At 39.6% G+C, this 20982-nt stretch overlaps 1 protein-coding gene across 4 annotated transcripts; it reads left to right on the plus strand.

Annotated features, from left to right (window-relative positions):
• The first annotated feature begins 1245 nt into the window (after positions 1–1245).
• ptprh (protein tyrosine phosphatase receptor type H) lies at positions 1246–20914 on the plus strand. Of its 4 annotated transcripts, XM_058620442.1 has the most exons (24): positions 1247–1563; positions 2451–2478; positions 4184–4426; positions 5211–5468; positions 5619–5876; positions 6697–6954; positions 7105–7362; positions 8149–8406; positions 8715–8972; positions 11274–11531; positions 11691–11948; positions 12590–12844; positions 13657–13884; positions 14557–14820; positions 14949–15042; positions 15141–15188; positions 15794–15875; positions 15981–16071; positions 16160–16236; positions 16352–16486; positions 17753–17875; positions 17972–18132; positions 19427–19562; positions 19758–20914. In XM_058620442.1, exons 1-24 carry the CDS (start codon positions 1498–1500, stop codon positions 19881–19883), a joined length of 4221 nt encoding a protein of 1406 aa, XP_058476425.1. In that variant the 5' UTR covers positions 1247–1497; the 3' UTR covers positions 19884–20914. The 4 variants fall into 4 exon arrangements, with proteins under 4 accessions (XP_058476427.1, XP_058476425.1, XP_058476426.1 ...); XM_058620444.1 differs by lacking the exon at positions 8149–8406 and having other exon boundaries at positions 1246–1563; XM_058620443.1 differs by lacking the exon at positions 11691–11948.
• Positions 20915–20982: the final 68 nt, after the last annotated feature.

Raw genomic sequence — 20982 nt, forward strand, 5'->3', positions numbered from 1 at the left:
ACCCTTCAGGTAGCTCTCGGTTTTAAAAAAGGTTGGTGACCCCTGCTATAATATAATATCAGATTATCTGACGTGTGCAATGTATATGGAAAAAGTCACTCAGCAGCATAATTATATTATATTGTTGTACTATACACATCACCCTATGTGTATATACTAGTTAGTGTGTGTATGTTATTTTTTTCTGATTATCCTTAACTTGTCTGACTAATCTTAGTCGTATGAATTATTATACATACTTCATACGACTAATTTTCATACGACTAATTTTTCTCTTAGTGTTTTTATTTATTTATGTATTGTACGGTGTCCTCGAGTGCCCAGAGAGGCGCCTCCAAATAAAATGTATTATTATACTTTACTTTATTAATCACCTTTCTCTGCATTTAACCCACCCAGCAGCACGTAAATCGGAACATGATCACTTTCAAGGTTTGTATGGACTAAGATCGACGACATGAGCAACATGGTAAATATGAATGTTATGTATCAGTAAGATTATGGTGCAAAACATACTAAAGAATAACAGGCACGGTGTCTATGTAGCGCAAAAGCTTGTGAGGAAATGCTGTTATCATTTCTTGATGTGAACTTCCTCCTCATGTTTCCCCAGTGAACGCTGTTTAACAATGATACTTTTGACATTTTATTTAACTGAGTTCTGCATCGTTATATTAGACACTCACTGGACTTGATGTTAAAATGGTGCGGTTGCTGTTTTTTTCCCTTTTTTTCTTTTCGGTAGTTCTGTATACACATAAACCACATGCTATAAATATTACTTCCTGTTGTGACAATGCAAAGGAACCAAGAAGAGCAAACCAACTAGCATGTGAAACTAGCAGAGGGTGGGTGATTGTAACTAACGTGAATACAAATGATCATAGAATAATAGTAGTAGCAGTCATAATTATAGTAGTGCTATATTGTGTAATATCACACTCTCATTTTCAGTTTTCAAGTGCAATCCTGGTTTAAACTGTAAATATTAAGCCCATTCTATATATTTGTATAATCCTAATTTATTGTACATTTGTGCATTTTTCCATTGTGGGAGTAATACATTATTATCTTATTTAATCTTATCTTGTATCCACACATAGCCCAATAATAAGTCTATATCACAGCCAAATTGACTTGGTTGACGTGCTTTGATAAGCTGTTGCACACTTTGGCCGTTAATAAGGAAGTAACAGGCGGGGCAAAGGTCTCTGTGCTTGTTCAAGACCAAAAGGGAGAAGCAGCCATTTACTTAGTCACTTGCCACAATATGAGAAGAGTGCAGAGGTTATGAGAGGAGGACATGTTAAGAATTAAAAGTCAACACCAGTGGAGTACGTCTTGCCCGGGGTTTAGAGGAATCTTTGCAGGACTTTGGTGTTGTTTCTGTCAACACACAGGAGGCACAACCGCACAATAGAACAGAGGGATTTTTATAGGTCTACAAACAGTTCACCAGTTCATAATATGTGAGGAGTTGAATCAGTCAACACTGTGATGAGGCCTTTACCGTTCACCTCAGACCTGTGGGTGCTGTGTGTCTTCCTGACTCTCTCTCTCTGGGTAAGATTTTTCTTCACTCCTCTCTGTGATCTGATAGTGTGTGTGTGTGTGTGTGTGTGTGTGTGTGTGTGTGTGTCAAGACAATGTAACTGAACTGAAGAGGAAACAATGCAGATAAAACCACAGTTAATGTAGACGCTGTGAAACGTTTCAAGACTCCAGATATTAAGAAGAACGAGTGGGAGCTGTTATATTAGATACCGGAGAAGTTTATAATACTGTTTTGGTTTTTTTGTATGGATGACAAAAATTCTGTTAATGATATATTTGTACACAGACGTCTACTAATGGTAGGACAATTGTGCCCCAATTATTTTTAATTACAGGAGTAGAATAAACAAACAAACAAACAAAAAACACAACTTCAACAACCATTCTAGACCGGTGTTTGCATGTTTTATGGTTCCTCGAAGTAAGTCGTGTTTGTGCAGTATGAGAAACAGAACACAAAAGATTATTATCATCATTATTATCAAGTCAGGCAACACTTTACTTTATGATAATAATACTAATAATGATGATAATAATAATGTAATATTGTGGTAATAAGAAGACAACATTACAGTAATGCTACAAAAGCTCCAACGTTTGCTTTTATCCAAAGCAACTTACAAAGGAGGAATAAGCTACGGTACATAGAAGAAGTCTTGGAAAGAACTCAACTAGATATGAACAGTGGACTGACAGAGGGTGAGAGTACAAAGGTGGATCCAAGTGCAGTCGGAGATGAAATAGGTTCTTTTATTTTTCCATTGCTATTATAAAGCTATTACTTGGTTAAGGATTTACCATAATATGACATCCCTGTTGTAAAATGATTAACACCTACTATTACCCAATGTATGGTCTTTCACTGTTTCCGTCACCTTTAATTCTTTTGTGTTTAGGGCGTCACTGCAGCGCTGTCACCGGCAGGTAAGTGTCAGCTAAGGAGATGTTTTAACTTTCTGCTATCACAGTGCAGACTTGTATAACTGCTGCTGGTCAATGTTAATTAATGATGATTCATTATTAATGATTATTGTAGTTCAAACCTTTCTGCAGGATAATATATATATATATATATATATACATATGAAGCCATTCTGATTTGGATTAACTTCACTTTTTTGAATCATAACACTGCAAGAACAGTAAATTGTGTATATGGCAATTTGAAGTAACTTGATGGAAGAAATGTGTTTATTATATTATGTATATGTATATATATAAATATACATATATACTATATATGTATACGCATTCATATATAGCACAAACATATCACAGAGAGAGAGAGAGAGAGAGAAAGACTTAAGGGGGAAGGCCATGGGTTTTCCTGCACACACACACACACAGACATTTTTGGCCATTTATTAAACACCACTGCCACCTGCTGGCTAACCAGACAAAATACATATATATAGACCCTTTCATTGAATACAAACATTCCAAGCCTAGCGAGAATGCGCACGCATTTTGGGGTCAGAAAACGTCACGACAGGTAAGTGTATAGCACGTATGTCCACAGTCCTCCACCGAATAATTCTGAATTTATTCTTTCGTTGCCGACTAAGGACCACGAACATCACCTAAATAAATTAGTACTAGCCGACGGCAATATACTGCCTGACCCAGCTTCCATAAAAGAGTGGCTATATAAGCAAGTGGGCAGATATCCAATAGCCAGATATTCACTCTTACCTCATAGATAAAGCTAGCCCGTACACGCGAGAAAGTCTATGCACATACAAGTCTTACAAGGAACGTTTTTAGCACACCATGTTTACTTGTCAACGCGCTAGCCAGCCGGCAGCTAACTAAAAGCTAGCTACGTCCAAGACCACAACATAACTTTAGGCAGCATAGGTTTCTTATACATATGTGCACTGACACACATTTCTGTGAAATCCAGGCTTTTCATTGTAATCTAACAGAAAGAGCTGATAAATGATAACTTATATGAAATGAACTGAGCACCACAAACGCAAGCCTCTTTGACTGCAGTAGCATCACAGTCTTCTCTTTTTAATGCTTGTTTTTTGAAAGGGATGAGATGCTGTAGGGATTCTGAGGAACTTGCTGGTTCTATTTTCACAACCAACTACGCTGGACTGTTGTACAAGTTAATGGTACGAGTGTGTATTCTGACCCCAAACTGCACGCACACACTTCTGTGTGCTCTTAATGTAGCTCTTAAAAGGGTCTATACTAAACAAAAGAACATGGGAGTGTGTCTTTGTTCCCACAGACCAAAAGCAAAACAACATCAGATGCATGATTTAATTTCCTACTGAAAAGGAGGGAGTATTTGCTTTACACAGGGCATCACAGACATGCTGTAGGGACAGAAGTGGACACTTTAATATACATTAATGAAACCATTCATTACTTTTTAAAGTGTCCCTACTCATAAGTAGGACTATTATACATCTTATAATGTGTGTAATATTTTATATTATTATTATTATCCTTTTTAAATATCATTTCTACTCAGTGTCGTTCAGTAGTGACATTTCATGTTTTTTAAGTGTGAGGTTCAGACTGCTGTGTGTTTATGTCGCCCCTTTGTGATGAAATACATGATTTTAACATTAAATTGTTTTCTCTTATTCTTTAATCTCACTTCCTCCAAATGCAGAGGAGTTTAAATCAGTGGGACAGAATGAGACCAGTGTAACTCTGCAGTGGAAAAAAGTGGGAAACATCCTCAGTTATACTCTAGTGTTCAATGGACGAGAGATAAACGTCACTGCATCAGAGAGAAATGTATACGTGACAGAGACAATCTCAGGTCTCAGCAGTGGAACTAAATATGACTTCAGTCTCTTCACTGTGTTTGAAAACATCACGAGCAGTGGAGTAAACCTCGCTGCAGCCACTGGTAAGATGCTTTTACTCTTCTACAAATTTAAGAGAATGGCTGGAATTTTTAAATTTCATCTACAGGTCATTTAGATGCTAATGATTTTGGGATTACATCTCTGTGTCCTGAGCTCTTCTCATCAGATTAGTAAGGACAGACACAGGCCTCCTTAACACCTGGATTTAAAATGCATTTTCTATGACAGCACCTGACTCACTTGTAAGAACAGGTGTAAATACACGTGGATAAACACTATCCGATCGTTATCTGATCACCAAAGGGATCCACAGAGGCTCAATCCCATTTCTGTCTGTTTTGACATCTTAGCTGCTAGCAAACCAAAGACAGTAGTGTCAGAACACAAACTTAATATTAACAATAAGAATAAGAATAATAATAAAAACAACAATAATAATGATAATAATAAAAAAGATTTAAAAAAACTAAAAAGGGACTCAGATTTCACTAGCTGGCAAGCCGGCGGAAACACGTGTGTGATGGTGATGTGAATAAATTGTTATTTGTAACTGCACTTTCTGTTTTGACTCATATATTATTTTAACATGTTAATTAATTAAATCATTAATTCTTTTTTAAAATGTCCCTACTCATAAGACTATTAAACATGTTATAATATTTATACATTATCCTTTTTAATATAATATCTACTCAGTGTCGTTCAGTAGTGACAGTTCATGTTTTTTATGTGTGAGGTTCAGACTGCTGTGTGTTTGTGTCGCCCCTTTGTGATGAAATACATGATTTTAACATTAAATTGTTTTCTCTTATTCTTTAATATCAGTTCCTCCAAATGCAGAGGAGTTTAAATCAGTGGGACAGAATGAGACCAGTGTAACTCTGCAGTGGAAAAAAGTGGGAAACATCCTCAGTTATACTCTAGTGTTCAATGGACGAGAGATAAACGTCACTGCATCAGAGAGAAATGTATACGTGACAGAGACAATCTCAGGTCTCAGCAGTGGAACTAAATATGACTTCAGTCTCTTCACTGTGTTTGGAAACAACACGAGCAGTGGAGTAAACCTCACTGCAGCCACTGGTAAGATGCTTTTACTCCATCATAGGTCAAAATCTAAGAACTGATGAAATTGCTGACTCTGTTTAATTGTGATGAAATAAATGAATCGAATGACGCGTTATTCTGTCATTTTATAAATCAGTGTCCTCTTCATGTCTTTTTACATTCCAGTCCCTCACAGCACAGAGGAGTTTACATCAGTGAGACAGAATGAGACCAGTGTAACTCTGCAGTGGAAAAAAGTGGGAAACATCCTCAGTTATACTCTAGTGTTCAATGGACAAGAGATAAACGTCACTGCATCAGAGAGAAATGTATATGTGACAGAGACAATCTCAGGTCTCAGCAGTGGAACTAAATATGACTTCAGTCTCTTCACTGTGTTTGAAAACATCAGGAGCAGTGGAGTAAACCTCGCTGCAGCCACTGGTAAGATGCTTTTACTCTTCTACAAATTTAAAGATGCAGTAGGCAGGATATATCACTGGAGAATGGCTGGAATTTTTAAATTTCATCTACAGGTTATTTAGATGCTAATGATTTTGGGATTACATCTCTGTGTCCTGAGCTCTTCTCATCAGATTAGTAAGGACAGACACAGGCCTCCTTAACACCTGGATTTAAAATGCATTTTCTATGACAGCACCTGACTCACTTGTAAGAACAGGTGTAAATACACGTGGAGAAACGCTATCCGATCGTTATCTGATCACCAAAGGGATCCACAGAGGCTCAATCCCATTTCTGTGTGTTTTGACATCTTAGCTGCTGGCAAACCAAAGACAGAAGTGTCAGAACACAAACTAAATAATAATAATAATAATAATAATAATAATAATAATAAAAACAACAATAATAATGATAATAATAAAAATGATTAAAAAAAAACTAAAAAGGGACTTTCAGATTTCACTAGCCGGCAAGCCGGCGGAAACACGTGTGTGATGGTGATGTGAATAAATTGTTATTTGTAACTGCTTTTTCTCTTTTGACTAATATATTATTTTAACGTGTTAATTCATTAAATCATTCATTCTTTTTTAAAGTGTCCCTACTCATAAGACTATTAAACATGTTATAATATTTGTATTATCCTTTTTTAATTATCATTTCTACTCAGTGTCGTTCAGTAGTGACAGTTCATGTTTTTTAAGTGTGAGGTTCAGACTGCTGTGTGTTTGTGTCGCTCCTTTGTGATGAAATACATGATTTTAACATGAAATTGTTTCCTCTTCTTCTTTAATCTCAGTTCCTCCAAATGCAGAGGAGTTTAAATCAGTGGGACAGAATGAGACCAGTGTAACTCTGCAGTGGAAAAAAGTGGAAAACTTCACCAATTATTTACTCAAGTACAATGAACGAGAGATAAACGTCACTGCACAAGACGGAACTGCATATGTGACACAGACAATACCAGATCTGAGCAATGGAACTAAATATGACTTCAGTCTCTTCACTGTGTTTGAAAACAACACGAGCAGTGGAGTAGACCTGACTGCAGCCACTGGTAAGATGCTTTTACTCCATCATAGGTCAAAATCTAAGAACTGATAGAAATTGCTCACTCTGTTTAATTGTGATGACGTAAATGAATCGATGACACGTTATTCTGTCATTTTATAAATCAGTGTCCTCTTCATGTCTTTTTACATTCCAGCCCCTCTTAACTCAGAGGAGTTTAAATCAGTGGAACAAACTGAGACCAGTGTAACTCTGCAGTGGAAAAAAGTGGGAAACATCCTCAGTTATACTCTAGTGTTCAATGGACGAGAGATAAACGTCACTGCACAAGACGGAAATGTATATGTGACAGAGACAATCTCAGGTCTCAGCAGTGGAACTAAATATGGCTTCAGTCTCTTCACTGTGTTTGAAAACATCAGGAGCAGTGGAGTAAACCTCACTGCAGCCACTGGTAAGATGCTTTTACTCTTCTACAAATTTAAAGGTGCAGTAGGCGGGATGGATCACTGGAGAATGGCTGGAATTTTTAAGATTCATCTACAGGTCATTTAGATGCTAATGATTTTGGGATTACATCTCTGTGTCCTGAGCTCTTCTCATCAGATTAGTAAGGACAGACACAGGCCTCCTTAACACCTGGATTTAAAATGCATTTTCTATGACAGCACCTGACTCACTTGTAAGAACAGGTGTAAATACACGTGGAGAAACGCTATCCGATCGTTATCTGATCACCAAAGGGATCCACAGAGGCTCAATCCCATTTCTGTCTGTTTTGACATCTTAGCTGCTAGCAAACCAAAGACAGTAGTGTCAGAACACAAACTTAATATTAACAATAAGAATAAGAATAATAATAAAAACAACAATAATAATGATAATAATAAAAAAGATTTAAAAAAACTAAAAAGGGACTCAGATTTCACTAGCTGGCAAGCCGGCGGAAACACGTGTGTGATGGTGATGTGAATAAATTGTTATTTGTAACTGCACTTTCTGTTTTGACTCATATAATCATTAATTCTTTTTTAAAATGTCCCTACTCATAAGACTATTAAACATGTTATAATATTTATACATTATCCTTTTTAATATAATATCTACTCAGTGTCGTTCAGTAGTGACAGTTCATGTTTTTTAAGTGTGAGGTTCAGACTGCTGTGTGTTTGTGTCGCCCCTTTGTGATGAAATACATGATTTTAACATTAAATTGTTTTCTCTTATTCTTTAATCTCAGTTCCTCCAAATGCAGAGGAGTTTAAATCAATGGGACAGAATGAGACCAGTGTAACTCTGCAGTGGAAAAAAGTGGAAAACTTCACCAATTATTTACTCAAGTACAATGGACTAGAGATAAACTTCACTGCACAAGACGGAAATCTATATGTGACACAGACAATCTTGGATCTGAGCAATGGAACTAAATATGACTTCAGTCTCTTCACTATGTTTGAAAACATCAGGAGCCGTGGAGTAAACATCACTGCAGCCACTGGTAGGATGCTTTTACTCTGTGACGATGTCTGAAAGCCAATATAACACTAAATACATCATTTTATGTTCTCATGACAGGAAGAACTAAGTATGTAACATGTTTCAGTTGAGGTATTTTAAGTGTGGTTATATGAGGTTCAGTCCAAAGCAGACAGTGCTCTGTGTACACAGCCTCTTTGCTGATAACTTCATGATATTTTCTTTTACTTCAGGGAAACAGTACATAAAATACAGCATACTGAACATTTGATGTTGATTTTAACATCATCATTTTGTAATAACATGTTCTTTCTTATGGAATAATTCCAGCCCCCCTAAATGCAGAGGAGTTTACATCAGAGGGACAGAATGAGACCAGTGTAACTCTGCGGTGGAAAAAAGTGGGAAACATCCTCAGTCACACTCTAGAGTTCAGTGGACGAGAGATAAATGTCACTGCATCAGAGGAAAATGAATATGTGACAAAGACAATCTTGGATCTGAACAGTGGAATTAAATATAGCTTCAGACTCTTCACTGTGTTTGAAAACATCAGGAGCCGTGGAGTAAACCTCACTGCAGCCACTGGTAAGATGCTTTTACTCTGCAACTATGTCTCAAATTTAAAGCTGCAGTAGGCAGAATATCTGAACAATGGTTAAAATGTTTAAATTTCATCTTCACATTATTAAAATAATAAATGTTTGGGATCACATCTCTGTGTGCTGAGCCAGTCTTATTAGATTAGAGACCAAATCCCATTTTAATTCTTATTCCTTCCTCCACCCTTGGCCCCTTGTTTCTTGGAACTGAGTTACGTGTTGTGGTTAAAACTAACTTTACATGGGACATGATCACATAAGCAGATGAAACATGTTTTAGCAGAGATTCAACACTCCATCACACTCTCACTCATACTCCCACACATAGGGGGGGGGGGGGGGGTGCACATGGTGGTGCAGTGGCTTACATTGTTTCCTTACAACCAGGTGGTCACCAGGTCTGATCCCGATTTGACCAAGGGCCTTTCTGTGTGGTGTTCATATGTTTTCCCCCTGGTTCTCCGGTTTCCTCCCACAGCCCAAAAACATGCCAATTGGGAGAGTCCTGTACTTTCCACTCACGCTGCCACACCCCCTCATCAACTCAACCACCTCCACCTGTCGTTAATTACTCAGGCAGCACATAAGCAGCTCCGCAGCAGTCACTCCTTGTCAGTCTCTCCAGCAATTTCCTGTGTTCTTTCACATTTTCCCTTTTCCCCCGTTCATGACTCTTTTCGCCCTCTGACCTTCACCACAGCAAACTCAGGTCATTACAAACCTTTATGTGTGACTGTGTTGCATTTGGCCACTGTCTTACTGTAGTTGAGGGTGAATGGCTGTTTGTCTCTCAATGTTTGCCGTAGGATGTCAATCTGTCCAGGGTGGGACCCCTACCTTTCACCCTGTGTTAGCCGACATTGGCTCCAGTGGCCTTGCAACAGTAACAGGCCCCGGGTCTGAGGCCTGTAGAAACAGAAAAACAATGAGACTGATAACAGGTCGTGTGTCTCTTTCTCTCACTTCAGCCAGACTTTATTTGGGTTTACATATGTACTACAACTTTGTCCTAATGCGTACCTGTCAACACAGCAATATCCACTTTTCAACAAACAATAATAATTGACACGATATACATGTGCTTGAGTCTTCATAAACAAATGAAATCAAAACATGTGCAAAGGAAATTCCAGATAACTGGCTGATAAAACCTTTGCAAAATGCTATTAATTACTTAAATGTCATGGCATTGCAAGTGAGAGGCAATACATATATAGAAATTTCAAATGCAAAACACACTAATTTCTGACATAACAGAAGCCTTGTACACCATCAACGTCATGGAGGAGCTCTAAAATAAGACATAAATGCAGAAATAAAATACACATGCTTAAAAGTTAAACTAGCTAATGCAACATTAGCTGAGGCTTTTTAACAACACTACTCGCTTCAACTATTACTAAATCCTTGATATACACAGGAAGTAAGTGAATCGAATATTATGCCGATATTATTATTATTATTATTGTTATCTTTATATTATTCTTTATTAACCTCTAGAAACAGAAAAACAATGAGACTGGCAACAGGTTGTGTGTCGCTTTCTTTCGCTTCAGCCAGACTAAAGATGAGAGCTCACTGTCGCCACACCATGCCATCTTATTGGGAGGCGGAGCCCCCTTGTGGCGAAAATTGGGATCATTCTTACAACAAAGGCTCTGTTACTGGGAAATCCACATTCAAATTATAACAAACATGCAAAAATAAATGACACAATGTGACCACACGTGGCTGGGCATCACACAACCATTATGAGGAGGATAGTGGGTAGACAATAGAGGAATGGGCAGAATTTCTTCATTAAAGTGTTCATTAATTTAATGTCGAACCACTTTATCCTCCACATGAGGGTTGCTAGTGCCAATCCCAGCTGACACAGGGCAAAAGTACACCCCAGTCCATCCGTCCAACAACCATTCACTCCTACAATTAATTCACACTGAACAGTTAACCTCTGATTGCATGTTTCTTGGACTGTGTGAGAAAACCAGAGAACCTGGACAAAACCCTCTCAGTGGGGGAGCATCTGTATAGAAAGGCCCCTTCTTCAGACCAGGTCACAAATCTGGCTCTTCTTGCTGTAAGGCAACAGTGCTAGCGTGCCCCGTTTGAAGTGTGCTCCTGTAAAATGTTTAGAAGGACCAGTTAACCCTCACACTTCATCTTACCGCTCTACCTCATCAAGAATCAGGACACACTTACATGTGACCACGGAAAACAGAGGGGTAGGGGTGAGGAACATATTCTTGATATCCAATTTTGCAATAACTTGTTCCTTTAATCTCAGTTCCTCCAAATGCAGAGGAGTTTAAATCAGTGGGACGGACTGAGACCAGTGTAACTCTGCAGTGGAAAAAAGTGCAAAGCTTCACCAATTATTTACTCAAGTACAATGAACGAGAGTTAAACGTCCCTGCACAAGACGGAAATGAATATGTGACACAGACAATCTTGGATCTGAGCAGTGGAACTAAATATGTCTTCAGTCTCTTCACTGTGTTTGAAAACATCAGTAGCCGTGGAGTAAACCTCGCTGCAGCCACTGGTAAGATGCTTTTACTCCATCACAGGCAAAGTCCAGGAACTGATAGAAATTGCTCACTCTATTAAATTGTGATGAAATAAATGAATGGAATCAAACATTAATGTGAAAAATCAGTCATTTTATAAATCGGTGTCCCCTTCATGTCTTTTTACATTCCAGTCCCTGGCAGCACAGAAGAGTTTACATCAGTGGGACAGAATGAGACCAGTGTAACTCTGCAGTGGAAAAAAGTGGGAATCATTCTCAGTTACACTCTAGTGTTCAATGGACAAGAGATAAACGTCACTGCATCAGAGAGAAATGTATACGTGACGGAGACAATCTCAGGTCTCAGCAGTGGAACTAAATATGACTTCAGTCTCTTCACTGTGTTTGAAAACTACAGGAGCATTGGAGTAAACCTCACTGCAGACACTGGTAAGATGCTTTTACATTCAGGTATATTTTTATAAAGGCTGGCACATATTAACACACTCAATCCCTATAAAATGACAACAACACATACCACAAAAAGTCGACGTCGCTGTCGATTCCTGGCGCCCGATTTACATGGGCCGCTCCCCACCCTGTTGACACGGTGCGGTTGGGGCACACTGAGTATAGTCCGCCTGCCACCTTTGCCCCGAGCCTTTCCAAGCCGATCTAGCGCCTGTCGTGTGTGACACTCTTGTATGATAAAGTAGGGCATCAATTCATGAAAAAAACAGTTTATATATGTTGGAAAACATATTTAAACTCTAATTCCGCACTTTTTAGACCCACTCATAGGGGGACGGGACCAGAATGTAAACAGTGTCCGCCATCTTTGCTAACAGTTACGCTAACAGGACCAAGTGGGAAGCACAGTTTTTCAAAAATACTACCCCTATTCTAGTAATACAAAGATAAATGCAAATCAGTGAAGTATTCCTTTAAGTAACCAAGACTAATTCAAGTCTTCACTGTCCATTTTCTCATGTATGTCACGTGTAAATTTGTCCTCTCTCCTTTCAGCTTCTGAATCAGTGTGTGTGGTTGTGTGTGAATATGAATTCATTCATTCATTCTTTTTTCATCAGTTCCTCCAGCAGTGTCTTTGGTCATAGTAAGTGAACGTTCAGTGACCAGAGTGACTCTGAAGTGGGATGGTGTGAATAGAGACTGGAGCTACTTGCTTCAGATGAATGGCCTTGATGTGACCGTGAGCCCAGACAATTCCTTAGATGTGTCCTCTTCAGTCACTTCTCTGAAACCTGGGACAGAGTATCCCTTCAGTGTGACCACAATGTTCTCCGGACTCAACAGTACTGCTTATACAGGCTTCACAGTAACAGGTATATGCAGACCTACACCCTAAAAATGGCACACGCTGTTTTTGTATGATGTACTGACACCTGATGTCCAAACCTGAGACTTCACTTAGAGTTGTGATGTTCACGGACGAACCAAATCTATTGAACGACTCTTTAACATGAGCGATGAGGAACCGAGTCACAGTTGAGAGCCGTTCTTCTTCTTCTTTTTTTTTTCTTCTTTTTTTTTTAAACCGCTGTCACGCACACGGCATGCGCACACAAGCTCCTCCTGCTACTCCACTGAGGCGGAGAGCATGCACAACAAGGGGAGGAGCCTGGGGTGCCAATTGGGTGCATACTGCGGAGAGTCAGACTGCAGCTGTGAGCCAAAGGAAGCGCAGCACAGTTGGATGTACTTTTCGGGTGCAAAGGCAAAATGTAACATGTAACGCCAAAATAATGATTCTTTCAAGTCTGTCTTGAATATTGTTTACTAAAATGTTCCCTAATGTCACCAAGGACAGTATAGGAGTCCTCTTCAGAGTTATACTTGAAACTTGTTTTTTAAAAGTTTTTCTAGATTAATATATTTTTAGTTTAGTATAGTTCTGCATGGAAGTTCATTGTAGCCTGCTTAGTCTTTTATTGTGCCATAAATAAAAAGGTGTTGCATGATTAACAAGTCACAAGAGCTTTATTTACACTAAGACACATTTTATACAAACATCCAAAATAGCTCCCTTCAAAGAGCCATAAATCCCATCTCTATACCTCATACAATCACAAGTGGAAGTAAATAACTATCCCTTTACCATTTGGCTACACTAACAGTTTGTTCTTATTCATTTCAGCCATAGACTGTGCAAAAGTGTTCTGGCACGTGACTAACACATCGATCCAAGGGACCGTTCAAGGTTTATTCTCAAACGCCACAGCCTCTTATAACCAAACCCATGTCAGTCCTGGAGGTAGCAATGTGTCCTTCACTGGCCTTCACCCTGGTGCAACGTACGAAGTGTGTCTCGTGTACAATATAAATTCTACATCCTTTGAACAGTGTCGCCACAATCTAACCATCCGTAAGTACAACTGCAAATACTGTGACTCACCAAAAATAATAACACTGAATTACATGACTATGTTTGATGCATTTGTAGTTCATATGTGTAGGAGCCACACCTTGCTTGCGGTGGATTATTTGGGCTTTGATTTGCTTGGTATGGTTGCCACGGTGATATGTGGGGGTTTGGGTCACGTGGGCACCGTAGATGGCAGTCGTAGGTTATAATTAGGGGCTGAATCACCTGCACTGGGAGGAGAGAGGAGAGTCAGGTAGCCGTAATTTTTGTTGACCACCGCTTTTTGTTCAGTTATGACACACATACGCAAACAGTGCACGTACTACATCTTACCTGCGTGTGTATTTCCAAATAGCCGCTGTAGTAGCTGTTGTGTTTATCATTAAACATCCTGAAACTTGCTTACCCGGACTCAGCGTGCTCCTAGCGTGTCATACAAACATACAGGACCTATCTCTTCTTAAGCGACGTTAAAGGGCTGGAAAATCACAACAATATTAGGGTTAGATTTAGGCACAAACATGCTAGGAAATGATTTTAGACGTAGAATAATATCCTCATAACACATGATACGTCAAATACGTCAATACTACACAATGCATGTAATTCATTCATGCAGCATGAATTCTTGTTTGTGACAGTAAATACATTTTTCCCCTTGTTTCCAATCAGTTCCTCCAACTTTGAGTGCTCACTGTGAGTACTGGGATGCTGGCTATTCCATCAATATCGTGTGGAATAAACCTCGTGGCTTGTGGACTGCAGTGGAGGTGACTGTGTCCGAGCAAACTCACACATTTCCTGAAAATGGAGAGCAGCATGCAACAATACACGGATTCCGTCCTGCCCAAACATACACTGTATCTTTAGTGTCACTGTCTGGGACTGTGAGGCGCTCTGAGCCAGTGGTTTTTTCATGTGCTACCGATCCAAGGGGTAAGTCAAAAATACATTTCCTGATTTCCTAATTTTTCAACTTTTTACCATTTATCTTTCATCATAAAATTCCTATTAGTGGAAAACATAAAGGTAAAGATACTGAACTCAGATTTGAATCCCTGTAGGAGTCATTGCCGGAGCATCCCTCGGTGTGCTGCTTTTCTGTATCCTGGTATTACTGGTGGTCATCATTATTTATAAAAGACCAAATTTAATCAGGTAGGTACCTCTGCTAACATAACACTGCAGCTTTAATGTCTAACCCTAATGGAATCTGGCAGTGAACATCTACTGTGTCTTTTCTTTCCCCACAATAGAAACAAGAAATTATATCGTGGATCCAAAGGCGTCCACAGAAGTTACAAGTAAATAAACCTATAATCACACTCTCCCTGTGTGTGTGTGTGTGTGTGTGTGTGCGTGCGTGCGTGCGTGTGTCTGTCTCTCTCTCTCCTTGTGTGTCTCTCTCTCCCTGTGTGTGTGTCTTTCTCTCTGTGTGTCTCTCTCTCCGTGTGTGTGTCTTTCTCTCTGTGTGTCTCTCTCTCCCTGTGTGTGTGTGTGTGTGCGTGCGTGCCTGCGTGTGTCTGTCTCTCTCTCTCTCTCTGTCTCTCTCTCCCTGTGTGTGCCTCTCTCTCTCCTTGTGTGTCTCTCTCTCCCTGTGTGTGTGTCTCTCTCTCCGTGTGTGTGTGTCTTTCTCTCTGTGTGTCTCTCTCTCTCCTTGTGTGTGTCTCTGTCTCCCTCTCCCTGTGATATGTGTATTGTTTTTTATTTCTCTTTTCATTAAATGGTCTCTAAATGTTAGCCCTGTGATTAACCGCTGACCTGTCCAGAGTGTACCTGCCTTTTGTCCTGTGTTAGCTGGGATTGGCTCCAGCGACCTCAAACTCTTATGTGTAGGATTAAGCCGTATGCAGTGAATGAATAAATCATTGGTATGATATTTTAACTGTTAATGTTTTATTTTTGTCAGACCTATACATGTATCAGCGTTTCCAGCCCACTACCACGGGTTAAGTGCAGATGACAACAGAGGTTTCAGTGACGAATATAAGGTGGATTAAAAATGTTCTTGTTTTTGTGTAAGATTATAAAATTGTAAGGTATCGATGTGGTTTTTCTGTTGACCTCTGTGTCACTGACGTGCCAATTCCATGCAGAGCCTTGCTCCTGTTGGCACAACGCAGAAAAAAAAAGTCTGCACCCTGCCTGGAAACAAAGAAAAGAATCGTTTCAACAACATCCTGCCGTGTAAGTCTGGCACTGCGACACTGCTGACAGTGTTCCACTGAGTCACTGAAGCATCTCCTCATAACTGTGTTCACCTGTTTCATCCTAGATGACTGGTCTCGGGTGAAGCTGAATACATCCAAGTCCAAGGGGAGGTCTGACTACATTAATGCTAATTACATTCCAGTAGGTATCACTGGATGACTATGTCATTGAAAAAGAAACTAATAATAATAATGTACTTTTATCGCAGATCCATGAGTTTGAATGTTTTCCAAATCTGTCTGTCTGTCTATCTCAGGGCTACAACAGCAAGAAAGAGTTCATCGCCACTCAGGGTCCTCTGCCCTCCACTGTCAATGACTTCTGGAGGATGATTTGGGAGCAACGGGTGAAAGGCATCGTCATGGTAACCAACTGCGTTGAGGGAGGACGGGTGAGTCTTCCGGTTATAAGATTTACAGTTTTTCTCAGTCGCTTTGGTGCTTTTCTCACATCACTATCAACATTTGCACAGCAGTTCGTGCATTTCTCAAAACAATTAGTGCAAACTCCAATTCAGGAGACATTTCCAGGAAAAAATGATGAAGAAAGATATACAATTTGCTTGACAGAATTTTATAACTCTTTCAACAATTTTGTATGTAATGACTCAAGCAATGAAATGAAGACTATTAATTTTATTGGGAACGACTATTCAGCATCCATAAGTATAGTTAATTTTGACTGACATGACATAAGCAAATGATAATGTCATAAAAAAGCAGAGAATTGTATGAAAGCAACTGATAAATGTCCAAAAGCATTTGCAATTTGTTCAGAGGAAGGAGAAATTGCTACTATAATGTGCACAAATGACTAAATGTTGTGGAGGTTGAACTAAAAGACCTTCTATTTTAAGACCTTATCGCCACACAACAGTTTTAGTTTGCAATTAAATCTATAGAGGAAAAACCATGCAAAGGAACTCATTAACTGGAAAGGAACAAAGCTCGAACAGCGTTGATGCCCATCGAGGCTACGCTTATCATCTTTCTGCAATTTATACAAAAAGCCAGTTGTTCTCGGCAACAGGCTTCAACCATTGTTGAAATTCAGGGATCTCCAACCAGGAGTCCGCAAACTAACATTTTCCCATGTGTGATGATTCTGGCATTTTCGGATATTATATCGTGTTAAGTAACAAAATTCTGGTATTTTTCGACCTGGGCCCTATGTGTATAAATGTGTATGTGAATAGTACTTAGAAAAGGTGTAATAATTGGTCCAGTAGATCGCCTCGGGCAGCAGCCGCAACAGGCAGCGATGGCGTAGTGTAACTGTACAGGGCAACAGCGCCGGCTGTGATGCATTCACTGGTTCTTGTAAAATCTGCTCACTTTCACTGTTGCTCTCCAATTCTCCAAGTTTGCGTACAGACGACTGTCCTGACCGATACTAGAGACAATGTGGGCAATGTGTATGTGTGCTGTAAGATTACACTGCTGTCACAGCTGCTGCCTGAGGTGATCTACTGGACCAATTATGAAACGTTTAGTACCATTCACATTTATAAACATAGGGCCCTAGTCGAAACAAAATACCAGAATTCCCCTTTAAGTTAATAAGTCAACATGCTTCGGACTCTGCACACTGTTTGTCAGCAGACTGTTGTAAATTGTCATTACATATCTATTTTTCCTCTAATGTTTCCTTTTCTTAGCCCAAGTGTGATCATTACTGGCCTGAAGACAGCACGCCTCGCTTTTACAAAGGGGTGCGGGTCACCATCACATCTAAGCAAGAGGAACCCTACTGGACATTGAGGGAATTTAGTGTGAAACATGTATGAAACACCTTTAAAATATAGTTTTCGTTTGAAGTGAGGACATCTACCTTTTGGGTTTAACACTCCTCTGTGTGAATCTTCTGTGTGAATCAGATCGACTCCTCAGAGGAGCGCATAGTGACACACTTCCACTTCACAGCCTGGCCTGACCACGGAGTCCCCGAGGGCACTATCCCCCTGATCCAGTTTAGAGGACTGGTGAGATGGCACATGGAGAAAGAAGGGGCTGGAGCACCAACTGTGGTTCACTGCAGGTACAGAAAAATTGTCTCTGTCAAGGAATACTATCAGACCTGACTGGGGGAGCAAATTTGTGTGTACAGCAGCAGCAGCGCAGGGGTGGAGAAGCATTTATTCCAGCAAACTGCTGAATGACCAAGTGTTCTGAGCAGTAAAATTGTACCCTGAGTGAACTCAGCCGAGTCTGCCGAGCGGAATCAAACGACAGGCAGACTCGGTTGGCATTTTGGACACGACAGAGAAGCGACGTGTAGCAGCTTTTGTATACAGTACGTCCAACATGGCGTGAAGAACAAGTGTCTCTCGATTTGGCTGTTGCTTCCCTCCTATGCAGTTTACTCTACAGAGCTCTCTCTTAAGACACCATAACTAGATAGCCATCGCGCCTAGAAAACGCACGTTTGTTGACACGTTTTCTGTTGCTCTATGTCATCTGGATCGTTGGTCTGACAGGTTGTAGGTCTATCAATTAGCGCACAGAGGCATTTTGATCTGTGTCTATTGGTCACATGTCTTGAAAGGGGGAGGTGAAATCTCACAACACCGGCCTCACGTTGCCATGTCGACAGAGAAAACACTACTTTAGGAAAACGATGACGTCATATTCCCAGCTCATTCATGGTCTTGTGTTTGGAGATAGTTTTACCAACTACTGTCAATGAAAAGATACTAAAGTCAGTCTGAAAAGACACGTCCTATCGTTAGAGAAAAAAGTGTTGAATCATAAAATAAACCCATTTTTACTTGAATAAACTAAACAAATCAGTGATTGTTCCACACACAGTCTGCTGCACTGAACATCCACAGCTCCACTCACTTGTGTGGCAGAATTGTGCATTTACTTCTCATAAAGTTTAGTTTTTGACAGAAAGTTGGTAGGTTTGTCGCTAGTTGCTTCTTGTTTTTTCTTTTGTTCTTTTTTTATAAAGCAATTTGCAGGGGTTAGGGTTACAGCGTTAAAGAGTCACAGGGGGTCTGTAAAGTCGCTGAATATGCACACGGAAACGGCATTAAATGTAACTGTAAACAAACACATTATTTCTCTTTCTTTCCTCTGGCTTGGTTCATTCTGTCTCTGTTTCTGTTATTATATCAGTCATGTAATGTTTCTTTTTCTTACTTTATGATTTTTGGTCAATTAAACCACAGCCCTTTTTTTTCCTGCATGCACCTTTGTTTCCGGTTTAATTATCTCTAGTGCTGTAAGGCACACTCGAGGAAAAGTCCCTAATATATGCAGCCTTACTGCCCGTAATGTTACAGTCACAATGATCAGCTGCTTCTGTTGCTGTGTTCTCTCTGTGTTAGTGCTGGAGTGGGGAGGACCGGCACGCTAATTGCCCTGGATGTGCTGCTGCAGCAGCTCGGCCACAACAATGCAGTGAGCGTCTATGCTGTTGTGCACAAGATGAGACAGAGTCGAACACACATGGTGCAGACGGAGGTAAAACGGGTCATATTACACCACTACAGGCCAAGCTGTTTGACTGTTTCCTCAGTTAGTTGCACATCTCCGTTCTTAAATGTACCCATGTTAATACAAATGGTTTTGAACACATCCACATTTGTGAGAAAAGTCTTTCTGTGGCATTCATGTGTTCATGAAGTAACTTTATTTATTTACTTTCTTTCTCTTCAGTGGCAGTATATTTTCCTGCACCAGTGCATCATGGACTGTCTGGAACAAGATAAGACTGAAGACAATGTGTACGAGAATGTGGACATGACGTACGCCAACGCCACTGCCCTCAGAGAGCTTCGTTAACCCCAGACACACGATGTTCAACCCTACAGGCTTTGTTTTGCACTCTTATAATACTGTATAAATATAAATACTTACATTTAGGGACTGTATTTACTTTAAGTGCACTTTAGGTTATTTTTCTCATTCTTCCAATCTGCCAAATATCTAGTTTGAATAATATTGTAAGACAAAGCATCGCCACAGGCTTTAGATTATTTACATTTATTAAATAAAAAAATAAAATCAGAATGCTTGTACAAGAAACAAAACATTTTGTAACAAAAACATCTGAATCTAAATTTAACTTGCACTTGCAATGCTATTCAAACATTCAACAGGAATATTTGTCAAATTACCTCCAACTCCAGCATAAGAGAGCTAGTAAGGGTAATCCAGAGATCAGTGTGTTGAGCTAAGGAGTTGTTCATACCAAACACCTGTATTTATCTTTTTATTATTTACACGTGAAGGATAAAGCAGTAGAAGATAAATGAGTGAGTGATTTTTCATATACTGCAAAAACAGGAAAGTGGCACGTAAAACATCGTTTGAGGGGGGCCCTTTTTCGCTGCTGCACCACCTCAATCTAAACGCATGCAAAGGGTTTAGCCAAAGAACCGACTTTGGTAGAAATAACAGGTGTTGAGTGGACACATGGTTACAGAACAGCGTCCAGCAGAAGGCAGGAGAATCAACATCATATTCCAGGTAGCTAGCACCATAATAAGATAGCCTAACTTACACTTAGCATACCAGGTTTAGCAGCTAGCTAACTACTGTAAACACTTGGATTTAATAGTTGCTAAAATCATAGACGTAATATCATCAAAGCATACTTGACTTTGTCATATTTGGACTCAACATGTGGCTTCTTTCTTGTAGAAATCATCTGTGATGTCATGTGACAGGAATGCACAGGGCATATGGAGGCGTGGTCTCAATAGCTCTGCAGTCAGTTGTGGTTAGGGAATGGTTTTTAAAACTGTATTTTCAGCAAAGTTGATTGTTTTAGCCAAATTAAAATGATACAATATAACATTAATCAACTATAAGCAAGTCCTCAACCTTCTTTTTTTTTTTTTAATTTCCAGTTTATTCCCAATAAATGTTAAGTTTCCAA

The sequence above is a fragment of the Solea solea genome, chromosome 21, assembly GCF_958295425.1.
Source record: "Solea solea chromosome 21, fSolSol10.1, whole genome shotgun sequence".
NCBI lineage: Eukaryota > Metazoa > Chordata > Actinopteri > Pleuronectiformes > Soleidae > Solea > Solea solea.